This window comes from Capricornis sumatraensis, chromosome 2 (genome assembly GCF_032405125.1).
Source record: "Capricornis sumatraensis isolate serow.1 chromosome 2, serow.2, whole genome shotgun sequence".
NCBI classification, from domain to species: domain Eukaryota; kingdom Metazoa; phylum Chordata; class Mammalia; order Artiodactyla; family Bovidae; genus Capricornis; species Capricornis sumatraensis.
Genome location: NC_091070.1, coordinates 42757108 through 42771351, shown reverse-complemented (window position 1 = coordinate 42771351; position 14244 = coordinate 42757108). Strand labels below are relative to the sequence as shown.

The window sequence follows — 14244 nt, the reverse complement described above, 5'->3', positions numbered from 1 at the left end:
TGCCAAGATGGGCTCGATAAAGGACAGAAATGGTATGGACCTAACAGAAGCAGAAGATATTAAGAAGAGGTGGCAACAATACACAGAAGAACTGTACAAAAAAGATCTTCATGACCCAGATAATCACGATGGTGTGATCACTCATCTAGAGCCAGACATCGTGGAATGTGAAGTCAAGTGGGCCTTAGAAAGCATCACTACGAACAAAGCTAGTGGAGGTGATGGAATTCCAGTTGAGCTATTTCAAATCCTGAAAGATGATGCTGTGAAAGTGCTGCACTCAATATGCCAGCAAATTTGGAAAACTCAGCAGTGGCCACAGGACTGGAAAAGGTCAGTTTTCATTCCAATCCCAAAGAAAGGCAATGCCAAAGAATGCTCAAACTACCACACAATTGTACTCATCTCACATGCTAGTAAAATAATGCTCAAAATTCTCCAAGCCAGGCTTCAGCAATATGTGAACCATGAAGTTCCTGATGTTCAAGCTGGTTTTAGAAAAGGCAGAGGAATCAGAGATCAAATTGCCAACATCCGCTAGATCATCAAAAAAGCAAGAGAGTTCCAGAAAAACATCTATTTCTGCTTTATTGACTATGCCAAAGCCTTTGACTGTGTGGATCACAATAAACTGTGGAAAATTCTGAAAGAGATGGGAATACTAGACCACCTGACCTTATTCTTGAGAAATCTGTATGCAGGCCAGGAAGCAACAGTTAGAACTGGACATGGAACAACAGACTGGTTCCAAATAGGAAAAGGAGTACGTCAAGGCTGTATATTGTCACCCTGCTTATTTAACTTCTATGCAGAGTACATCATGAGAAACGCTGGACTGGAAGAAACACAAGCTGCAATCAAGATTGCCAGCAGAAATATCAATAACCTCAGATATGCAGATGACACCACCCTTATGGCAGAAAGTGAAGAGGAGCTAAAAAGCCTCTTGATGAAAGTGAAAGAGGAGAGTGAAAAAGTTGGCTTAAAGCTCAGCATTCAGAAAACGAAGATCATGGCATCTGGTCCCATCACCTCATGGGAAATAGATGGGGAAACAGTGGAAACAGTGTCAGACTTTATTTTTTGGGGCTCCAAAATCACTGCAGATGGTGATTGCAGCCATGAAATTAAAAGATGCTTACTCCTTGAAAGAAAAGTTATGATCAACCTAGATAGTATATTCAAAAGCAGAGACATTACTTTGCCGACTAAGGTCCGTCTAGTCAAGGCTATAGTTTTTCTAGTAGTCATATATGGATGTGAGAGTTGGACTGTGAAGGAGGCTGAGCGCCGAAGAATTGATGCTTTTGAACTGTGGTGTTGGAGAAGACTCTTGAGAATCCCTTGGACTGCAAGGAGATCCAACCAGTCCATCCTAAAGGAGATCAGTCCTGGGTGTTCTTTGTAAGGAATGATGCTAAAGCTGAAACTCCAGTACTTTGGCCACCTCATGAGAAGAGTTGACTCATTGGAAAAGACTCTGATGCTGGGAGGGATTGGGGGCAGGAGGAGAAGGGGACGATAGAGGATGAGATGGCTGAATGGCATCAGCGACTCGATGGACATGAGTTTGAGTGAACTCCGGGAGTTGGTGATGGACAGGGAGGCCTGGTGTGCTGCGATTCATGGGGTCGCAAAGAGTCAGACATGACTGAGCAACTGAACTGAACTGATGCAGTGCACATGCTTTTAAGGTTAATTAGATCCCATTTAATTTTTGTTTTATTTCCATTACTCTAGGAGGTGGGTCATAGAGGATTTTGCTGTGATTTATGTCAGAGAGTGTTCTGCCTGTGTTTTCCTCTAAGAGTTTTATGGTTTCTGATCTTACAATTAGGTTTTTAATCCACTTTGAGTTTATTTTTGTGTATGGTGTTAGAAGGTGTTCTAATTTCATTCTTTTTTTTTTTTAATGTATTATTTATTTATTTATTTATTTGACTGAGCTAGGTCTTAGTTTCAACATGAAAAGTCATTAGATGTGGGATCTAGTTCCCTGGGCAGGGATAAAACCCAGGGCCCCTGCGTTGGGAGCACAGAGTCTTAGCACTGGACCACCAGGGAAGTCCCTAATTTCATTCTTTTACATGTAATTGACCAGTCTTCCCAGCATCACTTGCTGAAGGGTCTGCATTTAGAATCAAGTCAGGAAAAAGTGCCATTTCTTATCTTGGTGTTCATCTATTTTATTGCATATTAAAAAAAATAACATCCTCCCTCTAACAAGCTTAGTTTGCAGTACAAACAGTAGGTGCAAATTGAAAAATAATTATATCTAGATCTTTTCACTTACAAAGGTTCAGGTGTGATTTAAAAGTCTCCCTTACTGCTGTACATTAAACAATGCACCGTACAATCTTCAAATTAAACTTGGATTATATCAGCAGTTGGCTGCACTAGGTCCATTTAGCCTCTTTTTGGAAATACATTGAGTTATCCTGCTGGTAATATTCAGAGTTTCAGAATTTTATTACTAATGGCATTATAAATGTCCTCAGTCATAGGCACATACATTTCTGCTTTGTCATCCAAGAAATACAAGGCATCTTTGATAACTGCAGGGTTAAAGCCCTCTTCCACGAGGGTCACTTTTCGGTGTTTAAAAGTTCCAGTGATCTCAATGGTGTCCTAAAAAACATCAATCATTTGAGAGCTGTGAGGCGGGTTCTGTGGGATACCAGTATAGCCTGTCTTCAGAACCTCCACTAGGGGGCCCTCTGTGGAGGTATTTTTCCTTCCTTTAAAGCTTAAAGATCACTTGAGGGGCGGAAGGGGCTGTGACAGTGGAATATGAAGCAGAAGCATCTTTTGCTTGGCAAGCTTCAGGTATTGCTGGAAAATTCTGATTAATGGTGAGGTGGGGAAAGCAATCATCTACACACAGACAAATCTGCTTTTTCACACTGTTTCTGTTTCTTGTTTCTACTTCAATAAATAGGGGGATTTGAGGATATTTCAACTTTGATGTCTCTCAACGTCTCATTGTAAAGCAAATGTCAGGGCTTTATGAATATCAACAGAGATAATTGTATAACCTTAGCAATATCTGGTAATCTAACACTGCTTTTCTTCAATCCTCAGCTACAGAGTCACAGTGCCCAAGATCCAAAAGTGAGTTAAACTAAGGGGTTAATGTTTGAGAAAGAAAACAGTCCCTCTATCAGTGATAGCTTAGCTTTGGAGTTCTGACTGGCTAATGATGCCCAATTAAATTTCAGGCCGTAGACAGGTGCAGGACTTCAGTGAGTTTTTTTTTTTTTTTCTTAACCATTCTTTAAAACTGGAAACAATAAGAAGGTCAGAGCATTTCTATTTTATATGTCTGTTATACTGCATCAAACAGACATTGTGAGTTATTTGCTAACATTCTTGCTGAATGAACTGTCTGTCATTTTAAGGAGAAAGGGTTTAGGATTCAGTTTCAGCTAGTTTTATCTTCTGGTATTTCTGCTTCCTCATTGAGCTCCCTGAAAAGGGTAGTGAAAATTTGGCTGGCAAGGTTGCCATGGTAGAGAAGAGTTGTTTCCTAAGAGGCAGGGGTCTCCAAGAGAAAGGATAACTGAACTTGATAACAACAGGGTCTCACCTGAATTCTTAGAAACCGGGGCCTTGCATAACTAGGCAGGTAATCGACCACGTGCTTAAAGAGTTTCCGTCCATCAAATTCATGGTCTGCCTTCATCTTGATCGAGGCCATGCCAATTCGACCCTCATGACCTAGAGTTAAAGGGAATAAAAATTAGGTGTTTTTATTTTATGGTGCTTTGCTAGGTCAGAGGATAGTGAACTGAGACAACATTATGGCATGGGTTTCTTTCGGATAGCTGGAATTTGTATTTCAAAATATATTTTGAAGTTAAATTCTGAAGTGAATTAATGGTAAAACAACAAGCTATACATTGATTGAATCTTTATTACATGCCAGGCCCTTTACGAAGTGTGTTTTCGTATCTATTTATTTTTTGACATGTACACACTGCTATATTTATTTATTATTTTTGGCTTGTGGGGTTTTCGCTGCTGCACGTGGGCTTTCTCTAGTTGCGGTGCAGGGGCTTCCCATCGCAATGGCTTCTCTTGCTGTGGAGCACAGGCTTTAGGCATGCGGGCTTCAGTAGCTGTGGTGCGAGGGCTCAGTTGTTGTGGCTCATGGGCTTAGCTACTCCTCAGCCTGTGGAATCTTCCTGGACCAGGGACTGAATCCATGTTCCCTGCTTTGGCAGGCAGATTCTTACCCACTGCACCACCAGGGAAGTCCATGAAATGTGTTTTATGTACTATCTCATTTAACCTCATGACAACTGTATGAAGGGGTGCAAACGTTATCTCCATTTTACAGGCGAAGAAACTGAGGCTTAGTGACATTAAAAGACTTGTTCAATGGATGAACCTAGAGCCTATTATACAGAGTGAAGTAAGACAGAAAGAGAAAGATAAATAACATATTCTAACGCATATATATGGAATCTAGGAAAAAAGTACTGAAGAATTTATTTACAGGGCAGAAGTGGAGAACCAGACATAGAGAATAGACTTATGGACATGAGGAGAGGGGAGGAGAGGGTGAGATGTATGGAGAGAGTAACATGGAAACTTACGTTACCATGTGTAAAATAGATAGCTAAGGGGAATTTGCTGTATGGCTCAGGAGACTCAAACAGGGGCTCTGTATCAATCTAGAGGGGTGGGATGGGGAGGGAGATGGGAGGGAGGTTCAAAAGGGAGGCTGATTCATGTTGCGGTTTGACAGCCTAGATGTACTACTGTATGGACAACCGGTTGAACTAGAGCCTAAAGGAAATTTTTTGAACTCTGATGAAAAACTCTTGTTCAGGGATAACTGGGCTCAGGTTGTTCTTTAGGTAGCAGGTCAGATCTACTGTGCTTCAGGTACAGATGTCACCTCTGAGGCTTAGTTATGTAATTATGGTTCCTAACAGCTTTGCCTCTGCATTCCAGAGAGGCTGACAGACGGGAAGGTGAAGGCAGATCGAGGGTGGGCTGTGTCACCCCTAGCCTCCACCTTGATGCCATACTAGTCCGGAGAGGTTGGACTCTCCACAGAGAAAACAGATCCTATAAGGTAGGGCTGTAAGTGGAGAGGCATTCAGAACAATTACCATTGTTTTCTTGTGAGGACAGTGGTAATTACTTATAAATACATCTTCTACCTGATCCAGGAGACCCAGTGGGAGTCTGGGTCCATTTTTCTGAACTACTTAACTGTAACCAGAGAAGGAGATTGAGCCACCCTTTGTCACTTGGGCCCCAGCTTTCGAAATCTCTCCCATGGTGATTGCATGTTTACCTATGACTCTAAAGAAAACAAGAGGAAAGCGTACAAGAAAGGAAATGCATCCACATTTGCTTTGCCTCTTGTCTGAAGGAGGGAGGCAGGGCACTGGACCCTCTTTTTTTAGGGTCCCCTGGTAGCTGTGTCAAAGGCACTAGTCTCAGGAATCTTGAATGTCTCCAGTGAGCTCCTTTTAGAATGAAGGCAGAGGCTGATGCAACAGAAATCTTCAGTGTCAGCCGGCACCTTGCTTCTGAGAGGCGAATGGGGCTGATGGATCTCAGGTCTCTGTCCTGATTCCCAGAGGTCGGCTGGGGCTAGTTGAGTTCCAGGGGGAAGGCTCCTGTCTGCAACAGTTTAAGCCAGGGGTTCTCTAGAGCTGTACTAACAACACAGTCACCACTGCTCACATGTAGCTATTAAGATTAATTAAATAGAATGAAAAATTCAGTTCCTCAGTTTCACCAGCCATGTTTTAACTGCTCAACAGCCATATGGTAGCAATTGGCTACCATACTGAGAGTGCAGATATAGAACATTTTCAGAACATTGCAGAAAGTTCTGTTGATAATATAAAGTTTTACAGAGGAGCTTGGCAGTTCTGATGTCATCTCTATTTTAGACCCAAACTTGGAAGTTCTTTCCTGGTTCAAAGCTGAGATCTGTGAAAGCCTTGTTAAGTCCTTTGGAACTGAGAATCACCCCAGCGGACTTATGTCTTTCTCTAGATGAACTGCCACATTTCAAGGCTGCTGGGATGAAGCACAAGCTGGAATCAAAATTGCTGGGAGAAATATCAATAACCTCAGATATGCAGATGACACCACCCTTAGGGCAGAAAGTGAAGAAGAACTAAAGAGCCTCTTGATGACAGTGAAAGAGGAGAGTGAAAAAGTTGGCTTAAAGCTCAACATTCAGAAAACGAAGATCATCGGGCCCATCACTTCATGGCAAATAGATGGAGAAACAATGGCTGACTTTATTTTTCTGGGCTCCAAAATCACTGCAGATGGTGATTGGAGCCATGAAATTAAAAGACACTTACTCCTGGGAAGGAAAGTTATGACCAACTTAGACAGCATATTAAAAAGCAGAGACATTACTTTGCCAACAAAGGTCCACCTAGTCAAGGCTATGGTTTTTCCAGTGGTCATGTGTGGATGTGAGAATTGGACTATAAAGAGGGCTGAGCACAGAAAAATTGATGCTTTTGAGCTGTGGTGTTGGAGAAGACCCTTGAGAGTCCCTTGGACTGCAAGGAGATCCAACCAGTCCATCCTAAGGGAAATTGGTCCTGGATATTCATGGCAAGGACTGATGTTAAGGCTGAAACTCTAGTATTTTGGCCACCTGATATGAAGAGCTGACTTTTTTTTAAAAGACCCTGATATTGGGAAAGATTGAGGGCAGGAGGAGAAGGGGACAACAGAGGATGAGATGGTTGGACGGCATCACCGACTCAATGGACATGAGTTTGGGTGAACTCTGGGAGTTGGTGATGGACACGAAAGCCTGGCGTGCTGTGTTTCATGGGGTCGCAAAGAGTTGGACACGACTGAGAGACTGAACTGAACTGAACTGAGACTCACAGAATCTGAAAACAGGAGAGATGTTGGGATTTGTACCTGATCTCTCACTGCTGTGAGAATTCTCGTAGGATTCCTAGTGGACAGCCAGCCTCTTTACACATTGGTGGGACATTGTCTGTCTCAGGAGACAGTGCATTTTGTTGCTGGTCCCTCAGGTTACAGGAGAGGTCTCAGGCTAAAAGTTGCTCCCTGGTCATTTCAATCCATCCATTTTCATTCTGTTCTCCTGAGCAATATGAACACAGCTGCTCCTTGTTCTTTCTGATGTCTCCCAATCATTTGAAACCCATTAGCCTCGTCTTCTTTGTTCTATATCAGTGGCTCCGAAACATTACTGGTTGTTAGACCCACTTGGGAATAAAATTTTTAAAAAGACGCAAAAGACTGAGTTCCAAACCCCAGAGGTTCTGACTCATTAGATCCTAGCTTTAAAAAGTTTCTCAGATGATTCTGAAGACTGGCTAGATTTTCAGAACCACTAGGCCTCCATGCTTCTCAGACTTTAGTGTTTTTTAAACATTGTGGTAAAATAATGAATCATTATTTTAACCCATTTTAAAGTGTACGCTTTAGTGGCATCTACAATGTCGTGCAATTCTTATCAGTATCTAGTTCTAGAAAATATTCATCACCTCAAACCAGACTTGATTGTTTTTAAGAATCACTGGAGGGCTTGTTAAAACACAGCTTTCTGGGGCCCTAGCCCAGAGATTCTGATTCAGTAGGTCTGGGGTGGGCATTTTTAATATGAGAAATAGCACATTTTTAACAAGCTTCTAGGCGATGATGGTGTTGCTGGTCCAGGGACCCCACTGTCAGCCAAAAAAAAAAAATGTACAGTGTTAGTGGTGGTTTAGTTGCTCAGTCATGTCTGACTTTTGAAACCCCATGGACTGTAGCCTTTCAGGCTCCTCTGTCCATGGAATTCTTCAAGCAAGAATACTGGAGTGGGTTGCCATTTCCTTCTCCAAGAATTAAACCCAGGGATTGAACCCAGATCTCCTGCATTGCAGGTGGATTAGTTGTGAGTGAAGTTTTGAGGGCAAAATGAGGGCTATAGCCTGGAAGATAGCATTTCAGATGGCTCTGAGAAACTGCTCCAAGGAGGCAGTGGGAAAGGTGAGTATATACGAGACTTTAGTGAATGGGGAGTACATGCAATCAAGCACATATATATATATATTTTTTTTTTTTTTTGCAGGTTACTGCTAGTCATGAGGAGCAGATGTCACCATGAAGAATTTAGTGCTTTTCTACAAAAGATAAAGGAGATGCAAGAATTAGGTTAAGAAAATCTTCTGAAAATGTCTATCTGAAGACCTGCTCTACTAGCTTTTCCCAAAGCACAGATTGCCTAATTTCTGATCTCTACCCTGAACTCCAGCTGTAGCAGCTCATAATTTGATCCTTGTAGAGGCAGATGGCAAGTGCCAATGGCAAGTTCCAATTTATAGGTGACACCACTTTGAAGAACATGGATTAGGCCTTTCATTCCATTTCCCATATTCTCTTACCTTGTCATACTCATTCTTTTGTATTGTTACTTAAAAAAAAATCCAGCATTTAGAAGTGCATGCAACATTTTGGGTGGGACCTGTGAGAACATGGTGCGATGGCTGACAACCAGGATATGGGCCCTTGTGATAATTCAGCCTGAAGTCCAACATGAGAAGTTGGACTTGGGTCAGACTCTGACCCAAGATGTGGCTACACTTCCTATCATGTCACTGTCACAGAGCTGGAGAGGAACAGGCAAGAGAAAGCCTCAAATAGTCTTTAATAAACAAAAGGACAGCATGATGTCATGTGAAACTATCATAACTCAAGAAAAAGGGACTTTGGGATTTCCATTCTGAATACAGATGAGAATCCCAAGTACTGAGTTCTAGGAAACACCATTACCCCTAGTACCTTATATCTGGATAGTGATTTGGAGGTTTTAATCCTCCTGACATCTATAATTACAATGATTTCATGACAACCCTCATGTACATATCTGATAAACATATTTAGTATTTATGTAATTAAAATGAATTAGTTCTCTTGGCAATCTTAACTGCAGGGTTGGTATTCTCCCTAATTTAGTGGCTTGCCTAAAGTCAAACAGCCAGCAGGTGTTGGAGTCAGGACCCCAAATCAGACCCCACACACCCCTCTCTCTTAGCAGAGGCTGATCAGCAGACACAGGCTTGGTGACAGCACTTTGTGTGAAGCTTCTCAAACTCAGTGGGGCAAGCGGGGATCAGGAACTTGCTGTTAAAGTCTGGGAAAACTCAGCCCCTTCTTGGCTTTTTTCCTATAGCAACTGCACTTGCCTGTTATTTGTGCCTTCCAGTTCAGAGGCCAAGATGCCATTTCTAAGCTCTCAAGAGTGACACGTCTTTTCTCGAGGCATGCCGAACGCTGCATGGGCCCTGCATCTCTGGGAGATTGTCTTGCTGGAGAGTCTCAGAACAGCTTGGGAGCTGAACCACAGAGGAAGGCTAGGTTCAGAGGGACTCACGTGGCTGGTTTAGAATGCACATAAACCAGACATGAGCCCTTTACTCCCAGGAGCTGGCAAAGAGTTGTTTGCTTTTCCAGCTGGCAGGAAAAAGTGATGACAAACTTTGCCCTGGGGTTAAAATTATGTTCAGTTAGTGTAGGAGTTTTGGCTTTGATTTAGCATACATTGTGCATACCTGGCACAGACACACCATAAACATTCACTTCTTCGACAAAATCAACCAGTCCTACTGTGTCAGCGACTTCAGTGGTGGCCACATTTTCCCCTTTCCACCTGGAAAAAAAGGCAAGGTTAGCAGAGGTCATTGGTGGTCTGTGGTCCAGGTGGTGTGTGGCAGGTGTTTTCTCCAGGCCTCTGTGGCATGGCTGCATTTGTCTTCCTCACCTTGGTCCTCAAACTCTCCAACTTAACTCATGGGAGAGGCGTCCTGCTTGAGGCATGAAAGACAAAGGCATGGACCTAAATAATAAAATGTGAAATTTTAACCTCCCGACATGAAATGTGGTACACAGAATGATGTTCTAATGTTAAAATACAGGTTTGGCCTAAGAAAGGCACTAGGAATAAAAAATAAATCTCAGTGACTTTTTGTTGCGTTTAGGTCTCTCCCTTTCCTCATTTACTAACTTTGCTATTTAATCCAGTTAGCAAATTTCTATTAAATAGAATTTCATACTTGTATTTCAGGGTCTTAGGTCTATGAAAATGCTTTTAGTAAGAAAGAAAATATCATAGTTTATTTGTAGGGAGAATAAAATGTTGAATTTTAGTTAAATTTTGACTTACATTTAAAATTCTTTAGATCTCCCCAAGGTATCTTTTTAGTAACATGAAGGCAGCATAAACTAACAATTTAGATCCAGAGTCACGGGGTGTTAGAGATGGAAGGAACCCTAAGGATCACTGGGACCTTCATTTCATGGGTGAAGTAACTGAGGTGGAGAAAGGTTACCTGCCTTGATAATACATCTGCTCACAGGCAAAGGAAGCCTGGGAGCTGAGTTCTCATTCATATCCATGCTCTTTCTACTAGACAACTCCCATCTCTTCGTTATTCATTCATGCAAAAAGTAATCACTGTGCTAGGTGCTAGGGTTGGGGGTGAACAAGCAGACAGAGTCTGGCCTCAGGGAGTTTATACAATAAGGAAGCTGGGTTTAACAAATTGTCATGAGGCTGGAGGACAGTGCTGTTGCTGAGAATTTCATGGTCTGTTACAATGACTTTCAATGTTCATTGTGCTGACGTAGGGGTTCTGTGGGAAACCATTTGGTTGGGGATGGAAAGCGGGAGGGAGAGGCCCAGGTGGGGCTCAGAACCCTTGCCTCCTCTTCAACTAGATCATCTTCATATTAATTTGCATTTGATTTTATCTGAAGAAAAGCCTTATGATAGAAAACAGTGTGAACATCCCTGGCTGACCTGAGTGGCTGGTAATAACTGATGATAATGAGAGGAATTGAACAGACCAAGTTATGGAGGTGCCCCAAAGCAGACACAGGTATTCTCTCCTAGTCTCATCTGGTTGCTCAGCCAAGTTCACTGCACATTGCAGAGTGACACCCTGTGTATCTTGTTCCATATTTTCTGTGAATATGTGTGTGTGCTAAGTTGCTTCAGTTGCGTCCGACTGTTTGAGACTCTATGGACTATAGTCCGCCAGGCTCCTCTGTCCATGAGATTCTCCAGCCAAGAATACTGGAGTGGGTTGCCATGCTCTCCTCCAGGGGATCTTCCCCACCCAGTGGTCGAACCTGTGTCTCCTGCATTCCAGGTGGAGTCTTTACCGCTGAGCCATCAGGGAAGACCTTTCTGGGAATACAGGAGGTTGAACTGACATGACAGAGAGAAAGAAATGGAACACCACAACCAAAATGGAACATGATTCTAATTTAGAAGTAAGCCAAATTGTGCATGTGTTTGTTTTTGGTTCAATAATTCAGAGAAACCAACCGGAATGTGTCTCCAACTCTGTCGTGGAAGTAGATAAAATTTTCGTGGTCAATCATTAAGAGATCTCCACTGTTAAAATAGAGGTCTCCTTTCTTAAAGACATCTCTCAGTTTTTTCTTCTCCGTCTGACTCTTTCCTCCGGCATAGCCATTAAATGGTGTTAACGATGTGATTTTGCAAATCAGGAGTCCAGGTTCACCTAAGACAGAAGGAAGAATATAGCTATTTTATGTGCTGCTGCTGCTAAGTCGCTTCAGTCGTGTCCGACTCTGTGCGACCCCATAGATGGCAGCCCACCAGGATCCCCCATCCCTGGGATTCTCCAGGCAAGAACATTGGAGTGGGTTGCCATTTCCTTCTCCAATGCATAAAAGTGAAAGTGAAGTCACTGAGTCTTGTCCAACTCTCAGCGACCTCATGGACTGCAGCCCACCAGGCTCCTCTGTCCATGGGATTTTCCAGGCAAGAGTACTGGAGTGGGGTGCCATTGCTTTATGTGCTAGCAGTAGGAAAATTTTATTATTAACCTGCCTTTCAAACAGATGGCATACAACCCACTGGTAACAAGTTGGCTGCAGAAAGTATCATTTTACATGCACATGTATGTGTATTTCCATGTACATCATATACAGACATATGTACACCATGTACCCACACACAGAGTACATATTCTCTATGGTTACACATTTGTAATTTTAATACTAATATTTTACTGAATAATGATTTATATACATAATTTGACAAATGCATGGTAGTTTAAGCTTTAAAGTAAAAGCCTCCTAAAACTAGCTATAGTTTTGTAACCATAATTACATATCCCGTTCATAATGAAGAAGTTACTAAGCAAGGTTTCAAATTATAGTTACATTACATGTGGTCATAAATCATTGCCTTTTGGAATTTCTCTATTTCCAGAGGTACAAAGTAAACCTCACCCACTCTGGAAAATTTTACATGTTCATTTTAGCAGTGATATGTTAGTTCTTAAGGTTCACTCGGTTAAGATAAGACATGACAGGTTAATATAACAAAATTTTACTGTACCTTTGGGAGCCTTGATGCAGTATCCATTTCCATCTCGAACGGGTTCATCTTTCTCTACGTCATATTTAATCAGCTCATAATTTATGACTTTCTAGTAAAATTAATATGGATCATTTTGAGCACATATTCTTTCACAAATTTTCATTGTTTATTGTGTTATAGCATACAGAAAGTATATAAAGTACGGATACCATAAGTGTACAGCTTGATGAATTTTTACATATGCATACACTTACGTAACTACTGTCCAGATCAAGATACTAAATATTTCTATTACTTTAAGAAGTTTCCTCCTGCCCCTCTCTCTCAAGTCACTATTCTGATTTTTATTACTATCAAGTAGTCTTAAGCATCAAATACATGAAATAAATATATGCCTTCGTATCTGCTGCTTTCACTCAACATGTCTGTGATATTCCTCCCTCCCTGCTGGTGTTTGTGTCAGTGATATACTTTTTATTGACATGCAACTTTCCTTGTATGAATATACCATACTTTATTTATCTCTTTTCCTGTTAATGGACATTTGGATTATTTGTAGTTTTAGACTATTAAATATAAAGCTGTTATGAATATTCTCACACATGTTCTTTGATGGATATATCACTAATGGGCTTTTAAAGTCTTATTTAACACCCACCCCCCCCCCCCACAAAAAAAATCTTGTTTAATGTTAATACACCACGGTTAAATGTTTTCTGTTCCAGGGACATGTCCTCAAATACATTTAAGATTCAGTGGTACAATGGTATAATTTGTTTCATGCCATGGCTATAAAATTATTAAAATGTTACTGTATTTCTTATTACTATAATCCAAGGGCATAAGAATTTAAATTTATATAACTCAGTAAGAGCAATAAGTATGTTATTATCTACACTTGCAGCAAAACACAAACATCATAGTATTTAGACTTAATTATTAACTATGATTACTATGTCCATTTCAAATTTATATTCAAATCTATACATAAATTAACCAATCATATGCTTTTGTAGTAGCAGATAACCATTAAAAACCAAATAGCATATATAGTCAACAAATGTAGATCTTGTTTATTTGCAAGAATGTGAAAAAAATTAAGGGTGGTAACTATTGCTTCTTTCCCTACCAAATGTATGGTAATCTTTTTTTTTTAGTTATAAAATATGGTTTGTTTAAAGTAGAAAATGACAAAACATGGCAATCAGTGGATGAGAAGGAAGGAACTAGTAATACACAACATCAACTTCTCAGGTTTGGTTTGAATGTTTCCCTGAAACTCACTTTTTAAAAAGATATCTTTTTTGATGTGGACTATTTTAAAAGTCTTTACTGAATTTGTTATAATATTACATCTGTTTTATGTTTTGGTTTTTTGGCTGCAAGGCATGTGGGATCTTAGCTCCTCAACCAGGAGCTGAGCCTGCACCCCTTGCATTGGAAGGTGAGATCTTAACCTCTGGACCAGCACAGAAGTCCTTGCAACTCATGTCTTTGAGTGTCAGTAGTGCCCTGGTGGCTCAGATGGTAATGAATCCGCCTGCAATGCAGGAGACTCAGGTTGGGAAGATCCCTGGAGAAGGGAATGGCAACCCTCTCCAGTATTCTTGCCTGGAGAATCCCATGGACAGAGGAGCCTGGCAGGGTATGGTCCATGGGGTCGCAAAGAGTCAGACACATCTGAGTGACTAACACTTAAGTGACCACATAGATATCTTGCACCAGGCCTCAGCTCAGCTGTCTGCCCTCTCTTGTTTTTGAACCGCATTTATCCTGGGTCTCCAAGGTTTGGACTCACCCAGGTTGGCCTGAGCCTGACTAGAGAAGACTGACCCTCTCAACAGTGATTCTCAAGTCTGTAGTAGAGCTGCCCAGTA

At 41.3% G+C, this 14244-nt stretch overlaps 1 protein-coding gene across 2 annotated transcripts in view; it reads right to left on the bottom strand.

The window, feature by feature from the left end:
• Positions 1-2177: 2177 nt before the first annotated feature.
• The window catches only part of SLC27A2 (solute carrier family 27 member 2), a 52497-nt gene continuing 40430 nt past the window's right edge, over positions 2178-14244 (bottom strand). For both annotated transcript variants that reach the window (XM_068964424.1, XM_068964425.1), the window contains 5 exons: positions 12386-12476; positions 11342-11540; positions 9564-9661; positions 3587-3717; positions 2178-2628 (listed from right to left, as the gene is read on the bottom strand). In XM_068964424.1, the coding sequence (XP_068820525.1) occupies positions 2452-2628; positions 3587-3717; positions 9564-9661; positions 11342-11540; positions 12386-12476 (696 nt within the window). In that variant the 3' untranslated portion in view covers positions 2178-2451. The remainder of the gene's footprint in view (positions 2629-3586; positions 3718-9563; positions 9662-11341; positions 11541-12385; positions 12477-14244) is intronic.